The sequence below is a fragment of the Abramis brama genome, assembly GCF_963993115.1.
Source record: "Abramis brama genome assembly, chromosome: 5".
NCBI classification, from domain to species: domain Eukaryota; kingdom Metazoa; phylum Chordata; class Actinopteri; order Cypriniformes; family Leuciscidae; genus Abramis; species Abramis brama.
Window position 1 is genome coordinate 10,072,576 of NC_139967.1, and position 12,543 is coordinate 10,085,118.

A 12,543-nucleotide genomic window follows, 5' to 3' on the forward strand; every position below is an offset into this window, starting at 1 on the left:
ATTAATCTAAATTCGTTTGGAAAGACTCACTAATCAAGATCCTAAAGCTGTAGCTCATCTGGTGGAGCATGGCGCTAGCAACACTCGCTCCTGAGTTTAATTCTCAGGGAACACACTCGCTGATAAAACATGTATACTTTGAATGCACGAATGTAGAAATGCAAAAAAAAAATTTTTTACAGGTGTTTTAGTTTAGAATTCATAGGTTTATTTCATTGTATTTATAATTAATCATAGTAAGTAAGATTTTACTTTAAAAAGGTCTTGGTTTTGTTTTTGGTGTCTACTACAAAAGGTTTTCATGCTTGAATGTCCAAAAAACATTATTTTTCACATATTTAACATCATAGCAGCACCTCACTTCCCAGTCTGTCTGAAACGCTCTGATTAGTTCTGGTCTCTATGAAGCCCCTCCTTCCGAAAAGCGTAACGTGCTCTGATTGGTCGGCTGGACGAGTGTGTTGTGATTGGTCAACTGCTTCAAGCATGTATAACTGGTTCTACTCAACCCGCTCTGAGCGGGATACGAACCGTGGTCTCAGGCGGGCGCTCTAACAACGAGGCTAAAGACCGCAACCTCTAGTGCCGACCTCTCAGTCGGTAGAGCGCCTCTTGAGATCAGGGGAGTGAGGTTTACACGCACACCTCTTAATGGCCTACGATAGTTACACGTGTTTGGAAAATGTCACGACCCTTACCATGACACACTACTAACACAACTCAACTAGACCTCCCTGCTTTTTTTTTAATATTTTTTTTTATGCCTTGGTCGGGAATTGTTTAAATGAGGAATATTGTGACGTGTACGTTCAGGAAGAAAACTCAAGACTACAATCGAGGTGTTTCAGGGAGTTCAGGAACCGTGCTTGCTCGTAGGATAGTAGATATTTCTGGAGAAAAAAAGAAAACTTTTCAGTAACCAATATGAGGCATCAGAGGGATCAGCTCCAGTAATACTGGGCTACAGGCCTAGTTTCTCTCTCCAAATAGCTATCAGTCAGAGGCATGAATAATGAATGGGATTTCTGCTGTCCTGATACTCTCACACAATAGCGACCTTGACCAGATTTCATATGAAATGAAAAAGTCCACTCTTTTCTGGCAGGGTATATCCATCTCTTTCAGGGGTTTAGGACTGAGCAGTAACAAAGCTCATTTCACCAAGTTGGTTTTTAAGCATAAAATGAGTATCTCACTGTAGAGGCTCATGATTTGAGAATTGTAGCATGGTAGGGCTGGGTGACATCAAAATTGTGGCTTCGGTATGAGACCATCCACTGATACCTTGGTATGAATACTAATTGTATTAAACATATTTACACTATCTGCAATAATCTTACTTGCATACAGTACAGTGACCCAAAAACGTATTTGGACACATTTAGCCTCTAAGTGCCATTTGAAATTTTCTTCTAGAATGATCATTTTTATCAATCTCATATATTTAAGTTCAGTAATTTCACTTAAATGACAATTAATATGTAATTTTCATTGCCATTTAACTGAAATTACGGAACTTAAATATACAAGCTTGATAAAAATGATCATTCTAGAAGAAAATTTCAAATGGCACTTAGAGGCTTTTGCATCTGAACTCTTCATATAGGATAGCATCATTTTATTTGCATATGGCACTAATACAATGAAATTCAGACATTTTTAAGTGTCCAAATACTTTTTGGAGTCACTGTAAACTGAAAACTGTGCTTGCTATATTTCTTTAACACAGATATGCCACTTATTTTGATATGCGTTGCATAAGCTTTATGAATTTTTAATTGTAGTTTCAGCATCCAAATACTTTTTGAGGCCACCATATATGGGTAATATTTGAAAAAAATATATTTCATTCTTGTAGAGCTTTGATTATAATCACTCTTATACTCTTATAAAGAGTCCAACTTACTACTTCCCATATGTGATTAGATAAACAGTTATAATCTCAAATTTGACAAATGCACTAATTTACATTTATACTTGGCATACACATTTGACATTGACATTTATACATTATATTTGGCAAAAGCTTTTTTTAACCAAAACATTCACAGTATACATGTTATTATTTCATCCATTCCCTGGGAATCAAAACATTTCCATGATCTTGGTGTTAGAAATGTTTGAGCTAAAATTCTGAGCAGCTTTACATTGTCGTCCAGGTCAGACACCAAAATATCCAAAATAATGATCTCAAACTGTGGTAAACCATGGTACTTTTTAGTACTGATGTGCCGTGCAATTCTACAGTGTTGACTGAATTTCTTTTTTTACACATTCACACACTAGTGTTATGAAATAACACTAACAAGCGCTTCAGGGAAACAAAAACATTAATACATTTATTGCACATGCAGCAAGCTAACGCCACCTTATCACTTCTAAAATATTAATCTCTTATATCCCTGGTCATTTATATTTCAGAGAATGTCCTCATGCATTATGGAGTGGACCGCTGGATGCCCTTACCTGATGGGGGCAGTCTCATCTCCTTTGTCCAGCCAATCCTGCGGTGGGATGATGTACATGCACCAGAGTCCCCAGTTGTAGCCATGAGCTGCATTAGCATATTGCTGCACCTCAAAGGTGTTGTACTTGATATTATCTATCGCAGGGAGGATTATCCTAGTGTGATCTTCTTTCACTCTGGTGAGGATAGGCTCAGCCCTGAATAAGTGATAGAGATCAGAAAGAAAGAAGAATAAGAGAGAGAGAGATCAGGAGTTGAGACATATTGAGCTTTTCTTACTTCCAGTACAAATAGTGGCTGTTATATTCCTGCTACACAGAGCAACAGAAGTGAAATCAGAGTTAGGATGTCAGTGTGAAATGTTCTTAAATTTTCTTAAAACATTCTCCAAAACGCCCATACCAGAGGCTGAAAGCAGGACTGATGGGGGAACTACAAACATTCCACAACTGAGAAACAACACTTCCCTGTATTAATCTTCTCAGATTTCATCATATTGTCCACACAAATCAAATTTTTGAATGTCATAGGAATACCAAATTGAACCAAATATTTAAAGAGATTGATGAATAATTAAGGTTGTTGACAAGGTGTTATATTCACATTTTACACTGTGCCTTTTTGAATTTGTGAAAAGTAATACAATTTGTACATCACACAGTACACATACTTGATTGTAATGCACAAATGCCTCTAGTAAACTGACATTGTAAATAACCAAAACAAATCAAATGCCAATTTCTCATTCAATTCATTCATCTATAGTATACAGCTTCTGTGTTTACTTTAAAACCAATGTGGCTGTTTCCAAGAATAATCTTGGTTAGAAAATTGATTCTGTCCTTTTTGTAAATAAGCTTGTATTCCATTATCACAACCAGTGTTGGTTTAAAAGGAGAACAATCAAGCCTGGCAGCGTGATCATCACATATTGACATTTTCAGCAGAAGCAAACACCAGACTAATAAGAAAACCTGCAAAAACTTTCTGTCAGTCCCTCCCATCAATGTCCTTTCTGTACCTGCAAATCATTTTTGTCTACCGTTGCTCTTTGTCTTCTGAATGTACTATTTCTTAGCTCTACATCCTTATATGTCTCTTCCTTTGGTGTCCTTCGTCTTTTTTTGAGGTCATCCTTAAAAAGCTCAATTACATTAAGGTAATGATCAACACGGAGACACGAGTTTTAATAGGGCTGTGAGTGGGGCTTTCAGAAAATAAAATAGCCCACTGAGAGGCTTCTTAATGTAAGTGTCCAATTAACAAGGAAAAAAAGGTTTTTAAAAGGGCTGCATATTGGTATCATCTGGGACAGAGGTCTTTTTATGGGGAATGGAGCAGGATTTCCATGGATAGAGGGACAAAAGCTACATAGTGTTACCTTTTGTAAAATTACAAATGTCTTTATTGTCATTCATTTTTCTACTTTAATGCATCCTTGCTGTATAAAGGTATTAATTTCTTTAAAAAAAAAATCTATATATACCCAGAAAAATGCATATCATATACAGTCTAACAACAGGATTTTTGCCTTTTTATTCATAGATGAGGATGAGGATAAGATTAGAAAATGTCACAAGCCAGATTTAAATTTGACTCACTCATGCATAAAATCTAAGCACTAGCCTAAGCCTACAGTCCAAACCTGCTTCCAACCAACTATTGCAATTTGTGGTACAAGCTGCATTTAAACATGGTGCAAATTGTCAATTTATACTATATAATGGTAAATAACAACAACTGATCTAAAAAAAACAAAAAACAGAAACTAAACCCTGTCAATCTACTATTCTACTACAGACGTCTCTATAGACCAGATGGCTGCTCTTTCATGAAAGCCTGGTCCTGAATAAGCACGAAACAGCACATGTGGGCAATGCCCTTGCAAGAGAAACCATCCCTCTTGTGAACCCATCTATTCATCCTCTCTGTCCTTGGGCCGCTGGCGTCATAACCTGGACTAGCTACATGTAAGATCCCAAAGGAGCCCACTCTGGGCTATAAAAAACCTGTGGTGTGCAGATAAGATTCCACACGTGTAGTCTACTCTATTGGTTATCCTGTCTTGTGCTGGTGAAAAACAATTCTAAACTGATCATTTGCTTAGTAGAGTATCCATAGTAAGCTGAGATGCTATGAAATGGTTTAGTTGAGTCAAAAAAAATCCAGTGTGATATAATATATAATGCTAGTAAATATGAGGAAATATAGCATGCAAATAACCAAGCCCATCAACTTTCCCTGATTTTATCATCCTATTTTATAGGGCCCTAGTTTAACGATCTAAGCGGATTGTCTAAAGCGCAGTGCACTTAGGGTGTGTCTGAATCCACTTTTGCTAGTTTAACGACGGGAAAAATCGTCGGGGCGCGCAGCGCATGGTCTAAAAGGGTTGTCCTTATTCTCGTAATGAGTAATGGGTGTGTTTTGGGTGTAATTTCCCATTCCCTTTAAAAGCCAGTTGCGCTCGCACCATGGCTCGCTATTGACATGGTGGAATTTGCAAGCGGAAAGACTGAACCGTCCCCAGAGCGCAAACGGATCTGCTCGTGTGCGAGGTTAAAGCGCGCAAGGAGACCATCTACGGGACAAGCCAGATTCCATCATATATTTATGTACACAAAATTCATCTTTTACATTGTAATCCTTGTATTTTTTAATATTTGGCTAGTTTGTGTGCTGCACATCCCTGTGTGTGTAATAAGCAGAGTGTACGTGCGTTGTGGATCCGCCTATAGGTGCACATTACTAACGCGTCCTTTATATAACAAAAACAAAATTGCTTTATTTCAGTTGCCTCAAAATAGCAACGCACCAACAATGTGCGTGAACACACCTCATTTTCAGACCAGCACACCCATGGGCGCAAATGCATTTGCTATTTAAACAACGTGGCGCAGGACGTGAAAATGATAACTGCTTCGGGCTAAAACTAGCAAAAAACACTTGAGAAAAACTAGCAAAAAACCCACAAAAAACCCACGTCATCACTGAGTGCTAATATGCATACCCACTGAATGCAAGTAGGAATCTGTAAAACTAGTCTTGTGAAAGGAAATGTTACAGCCCACATTCCGTTCACTCCAGGATGTCACATAAGAGAACAAAAACAAAAGAAAGAGGGGGGAAAATCATCAAAATATAACCTTACAGTATCACAGAGCCATGACGCGCACTGGAGAGCTACATAAGGCTCAACTCAAAACAAACATATCAAGTGCCACAAAAGACAGTGTGAAGGGAGTAAACAGAAGGAGAAAAATAAGAAAATAATAATAATAAAAAAAAACTTCTAGAATATAGACAGGAAAAAAAATATATGCTGCACTGCATCCCCTAAGATGAATGTTCAATTTTAAAAACTCCGTCCTTATACTAACACAGCTGCCAGTAATTGCTAGGATTAATTACAAAAGGGACTCTCTTTGGTATACAAGAGGTGGGCAGAAGGGCAACAGTGATCATTTCTTTCATTACCCACAGGACACGCTTGGATATTTCCAAAATAGATGTAAATGCCAGACACGAAATCACAAATAATAAATAGGAGAAAAAATATTGAGGGAAAATCTTGTATTAACAGCCTTAGATTGACTATATTTAAAATGTCAGGTTTAATAATGATATTTTGTTTTGGTTTATTCTAACATCATTCCTTCATGTACACTTTATGTGTATAATGTCTCAGACAAAAAAACAAATCTGCATGCATCTTAGATACACTGTGGAGTCCAAAACGTCTCCAGGAATCTGATATTTGAAATGTAATTTAAACACTGAAATAAACAAAGAATATAAAAGTACATATTTGGGGATTTTTAACATTTTAAAACAAAGGAACATCACATTAATAATAATAATCATCATAATTTGCAGATCAACTTTTCACTTAAATTGTTATGCTGATCATATAATTTGTCAGGGAAATTTCTGTATTAAAGAAGAAAAATGAAGAACAGAAGCATTTTCAGTCTCAGACAGTAATAACTACAATAACAAACTAAAACTGAAATAAAAATAATTAAAGCTTTATATAGAAATGTAAAAAAAACGACAAAAGCACATAACAAAATAAAGATTAAAATTAGAAATCTAAATAAAAAAATAAAAGCTAAAAATATTAATAAATACTATAACAGTAAATAACACTGGTATTGTGGAATAGATGTACAGTCTGTTCAATGATCAAATACTGAAAATGTAGATGCAACCTGGGACTTTTAAACATACAGTACAATCCCGCAACCCATATGTCTATCTCTCACAGCCACCTTTTCATTCATGTCAACTTAAATATGGCGCCTACCTTGACTAAGGTCCATGGGGTACATCATAAATCACTTAGTTGAAACAATAAAGCTCTGTAGCCCATGCACAGTCTCGGACAATTTGCTGAGTAAACGGATCTCTATCACCCACATGCTTGACTTGGCATGTCATCTTATGGAGGTAAGTCCTGCTATCTTCCCTGTCTTCCTCCCTTTACAGATAGTCCAGGAACACAGTCCTTAGAGATCAGCCCTCAATTCTCCACAACTGATGAAACTCCTGTGTGACATATCCAGAATTAGGAAAGTTTCTCTCATGTGCCTCTATCAGAAAATGAAATCTTGCCTCATTCACTGCAAATATCCCATGAACTGCTTGTGTCTGCTTAGTGTGCAGGGAATAGTGCCTGGTTAAAAAAGGTTAGTCTAGGGCAAAATGTTCCCCAAAGCTTTTTTATTCCTGTAGTGGGATGGAGGATTTAATTTTTTACATGCTGTTTTTAAGCACATTATGAATCTGTTGAGCAGCTTAGAAGCTGGGAAAGATTTATCGCCTTTAGACATGTTGCAGCCTGTCACGGTAAAGCAATGTTAGCCTCATCCTGTTAAATGTTTTACTTTTCCCCCTCCTTAATATTTATGAAATGTTCCCAAGAGCAAGTACATCATCCTCACAGTATCTGTGTGCTCACTTCATAATAATATGCTCTAAAAATACATAAGCTCAATTTAAACAGTAAACTCATTATTAGGTTGAAAATTGGCCACTTGCAGTATCATCCATATTAATTAACTATAAGCACAATGATTAATCACTTACCAAATATGATGAATGATTAATTTAACTTTCCAATAAGCCTGCATAAATACGTAGGGAAACGCCACAGAGCACCCCCTTACAACTCCAACTTCCATTTTGGATCAAGAGTTCCTGAGTTAAGCTTGAACTTCTATCTTACTTGTTTTTATGAAAATGCTTGTTAAATTAAGTGTAAACTAGATACATATTACACTAGATACATATTACATATTTTATTTTTGCAGTATGGGTATCATTGGTTCTATAGTGGAGGTCTGGCAGTGAACATTTCACAGTGAGCTTTTAGCTTCATTTTGCAAGTAGCCAACTGTGTTTGTACTTCCAATTGACTGACTTCAAAAATGCTCATCCCTCATACTTCATTAGCTTTAATCACTTCAGATTTTTCATCTGGAGTTCTTCATCAAGTTCCAGTAGATTAGTGTGGTAAAAGGTGAATCAACAATTATGTAAAGCAGTTCTAGAAAGTCTTCAATGATGCATGCAAGCTAACCTGTCTTTAGTTCTGACAATATCACATCAAAGGCTCTATAACAGCACAAACAAAAGCATAATGACATTTTACCAATATCACACGTCATATAGAACACTTTTAAAGGTCCCGTATTATGCCCCTTTTCACAAGATGTAAAATAAGTCTCTGATGTCCCCAGAGTGTGTATGTGAAGTTTCAGCTCAAAATACCCAACAGATAATTTTTTACAGCATGTTTAAATTGTCATTTTTTGGGGCTCAGAAAAACGCGCTGTTTTAGTGTGTGCCCTTTAAATGCAAATAAGCTGCTGCTGGACGACACAGGGGGTGGAGCTTCATGAGCTCGCGCTCAGTCTCAGGACAATTTCATCTCACGGAATGATGATAATATCAGAAACTCTCAGTAACGGTGTTCATTTCGAGTCGGACAATAATGCCTATAGAGTCAGAGTGCTGTATAGAGATGGAACAGGTATAGTTTAGTAGTTTAATTATGGTTATTATAACGTATTTGTCATCTGCTTGTATGTATCCATTATTTATTAATAGCCTACAAGTCTGCTGTTTCGGACCAGGTTCGAATGATGATCAAACATATACTGATGAGTTTAATAAAGTTTATTGTACATCACACAAAAGATGAAGCGTCAGTTTTACTTCAGAAAATCACCGTAAGAGCTGAGTAAACACAGTAAGTTATAAGAAGTGCGCAAGTACATAAACGAATTTCGGTAGAGTTGAGGGAGCATTTCTGTGGGCGGAGGTTAGTCAAGAAACTGTTCTAGTGACGTCATTAAAGAAGGAAGTAGAGGGATGTAGTCCAAACGGGCCGTTCGATGTAGGCGACTTCTGTTAAATAAAATATCTCGCTTGGCATTGAACTTTGAGCTTTATAATTTTACAGATATTATTTATACTCTAACAACAACATTACACACTAACTAAAGTTTGACACATGGGATCACGAAGAACAGGACCTTTAATTCACACTCACTCACACAATTCACTCTGTTTCCATTAGCTTATTAGAAATTTTACACTTGATTTCAAACCTTAGTAAGAACACAAATTACGCCTTCACAAATATTGACCAGACATTTGGCTCCAGATACAATTAAACCATTTAGTGAACCACAGATTTAAAACTATTTAAAAACTGTTAGTGGAATAACCTAGTGGTTAAAGATTCAGTCTGATAATCAATAGGTTGTAGGTTCAAACCCTGCACAAAGGGGAATCTATAAACTATCATCATGTGGCCTTGAGCAAGACACTTAGCCTGACATTGTTCATGTAACAATACTGTACACTGATGAACTTTCAGCTAAATGACAAATTTAAAATCCTTTTTATCCTGAGATTCACTTCCTGAGATAATAAAAGCATCTAAGAAACCGAAAGGTGATTTCAATAGTGCAAACAGAAAGGCTTTCATTGAGAGGAACAAGGCAGTGAATCCTTGGAGGTTTGCTTGAAATGTTCATGTGGGCTCCTGGAAAGGCCATCCCAGTGAAAGCTATGTATTGATTAATGTTTTCATTGAGACACTGAGGTCAGAGTTTAACGTGAATCCCATTAATCATTATTTTGAAAGTATATGACACCAATTATCGAATTTTTGCTTCATTGATTTTTGAGAGTGCCTTTCTAACCAATAAGCAACTGTGTGGTACATGTCAGATATCATATTATAGAAATCGCTCCTCCACGAAATCACTATGGTAACCACCATTAATGCATTTCAGTGCTGTGAAATCATTAGATGTAGATTTAAACTGATCTGAATCTCTTCGCTAAAGTCACAGGCGGAATTCCAGTGCACATCCTATATAGCATGCAATCAGTGCATCCCAATCTAGAATATTGAAAATTGTAGGCTAAAGGTGCCTAGATTGCTATGTTTTCAAACTTTTAAAGGCTAATTCACACTGCATGGACACACAGAGACCAACGCCGATAGTCAACAAATTACAGTATGTTACTTCTCAGACATTTCAAGACCCAACGAATGCTGGTTCAACATGTTCAATCGGTGAAAATAAGCAACATACGCCAACAGGGGTGTGAACGTGTTTTGCCATCTGTCGATGCAGAGTGAATTAGCCTTAAATTGTGCACACATGCATTTAGCCTAAAACAGTTTTTAAAAATGCCTGAAAAAAGGCAACAACATTTTAAATGTATAAGATTAAGTAATTATGAATGTTAAAGTAATACATTGATGCTAATGCTTACAGTAAGTGACAAAGGGTTCTATGGTAGTTTTATACCATGTTATTGTGTTTAAATACCAGTTTTGGGGGTAACTCATTACAAGTAACTTAAGTAAGTTACGTAATTAGATTACTTTTTCAAGTAACTAGTAAAGTAACGCATTACTTTTTCAATTTAAATCAAAATATCGAAGTTACTTTTTCAAATAAGTAACGCTAGTTACTTTTTCACATTTATTGACTGACAGCTCTCCTGTCCCCATGTTGAGAGAATTAAAGTGAGGAGGTGTTGTGTGCGCTGTGTAAATATGATGGTTATTTTAGTTCTAGACTAAATGTGAACATTACTCATCTCACTTGCACTATAACATTCAATATTCCTCAAAATGAATAAAATGCAATCTCAGAATTTTGTGCAAAACTTTTATAATTAACTATATTAAATGACACAAATATACTTTATGTATTTAATCTCACTTTATTAAAGGGTTAGTTCACCCAAAAATGAAAATTCTGTCAGTAATTACTCACCCTCATGTTGTTCCAACCATGTAAGTCTTTCGTTCATCTTCGGATCACAAATTAAGCTATTTTTGATGAAATCTGACAGATTTTCACTCCTCCATAGGCTTTCAGAGGGACCCAAACTCGCCGGCCCAGAATAGTTATTAAAAACATCGTTAAAATAGTCCAAGTGACTACATTTATAATACCGCAATCTTATTGGTGTAGACGATTCAGGTCTGAGCATGCGCATTCCTTCAAGTACGATTTTATGAATGATTTGGTCGTATTAAAGAAATATTAAATGCTAACTTTATTCGTAGGCTATTTGTCTATCTTGTCGGTTTACCATGGTAATTTTAAGATCTATTGGCTAATGTTTTATTGTACTTAAGAAACAGAATGGATGAAGTTATTGTTTAAAAACGAACGCAGGCCTAACGTTACTTCAAGGAGATGTTTTACAAACTCGGGATTTTACGCAAAGGATGATAATTCACTGTAAGAATGTAAAAGCAGCTGATTTTAATTTTTAAAGCACGACCGTTTTTTGTTGTCATTTTTTTAACGAGATGTTGTCCAATGCGTGCATTATTTGGTAGGCTACAAAGTGCAAATACAATGTTTAATGGCAAACTCACATTTCTTTGTTAAAATGAGGGCCTGTTGGTTCTGTAAATCCCTATGTTATAGTTTTAAAGATTCATGTTTTCTATAAGTGTCAACCGTAGGCTACTTCGACTATCTGTTACTGTGACATCAGGCCATTGGGTTTTGTGCGTTGGCTACAATAGAATTAAAACCGTGTAGTGCTGAAATGTGAAAATAAATAAATAAATAAATATGTATTAACTAAAACAGATTTATTATATCGATCTGGGCTTGTATACTATTTGGTAGGCTAGCCTATTATTGTCTTATTTGTCACTGTGGTTTTGCTTTAAAATAAAATAAAACACACTTTCGGATTTATCCGATGTTTTACTGAAATACAGTGAATTATCATCATTTGTGTAAAATCCCGAGTTTGTGTTTATTCACTGATCCTAATGGAAAAACGAAGAAGCATTTACAAATGATTGAAATTCCGGAGCCCTGCATGACATGCGGAAAAATATTGTCTAGCCTAAATCAGCCTATAGAAATTATCTCTCCTTTGATAGCCTATGCCAGTAATTTCATGCTGTCATGATCATTGCTCACTAAAAGTGGCACTGACTTATCTGCAGGGTAAATTAATAAATATAAGAGTATAGGCTAAATCTCAAACAGTAATTTATCAGCAATTAATTTATCACTGCCTAGCCCTAAAACTGCTCAATATTAGCCTAAAGCTTACAATATGATTTTTTGTAAAGCTGGTTTGAGACGATGTGAATTGAGCGCTATACGAATACATTTTGACAGTAACTTCATCTAACTTGATTCGTAAATTCAGCAAAATATTATCCAATTGATCATTAGGCTACTGAAATCGGAAATCCCCATGGTTATCATCACTTAATATTTCTGTAGTATGGCCAAACAGCGTAGTAGTCGTAGATCATTCATAAACTCCTACCATAGACTCATACATAAAGAAATGCGCATGCTCATGCCTCAAGCGTCTACGCCGATTAGATTGCTGTATTATAAACATAGACTGTAAAAAAATATGGACGTAGTGTCCGTGACGTCACCCGTAGGTTTCTGAAGAGCATTTTTGAAGCCTAAAGTGGGCGGAGCCGTCCGTCGCCATCTTGGCCTTGCGTCACTCCCGGATAACAGAAAATAGGCAAACAGTGCGTGAGTGGAGCT

General features: G+C 36.2%; 1 protein-coding gene across 1 annotated transcript in view; it reads right to left on the reverse strand.

Moving 5' to 3' along the window:
* Positions 1–12,543, reverse strand: part of galnt9 (polypeptide N-acetylgalactosaminyltransferase 9) — a 97,638-nt gene that overhangs the window by 30,645 nt on the left and 54,450 nt on the right. The window contains exon 5 of the mRNA XM_084113457.1: positions 2,467–2,664. Within this exon, the coding sequence (XP_083969583.1) occupies positions 2,467–2,664 (198 nt within the window). The remainder of the gene's footprint in view (positions 1–2,466; positions 2,665–12,543) is intronic.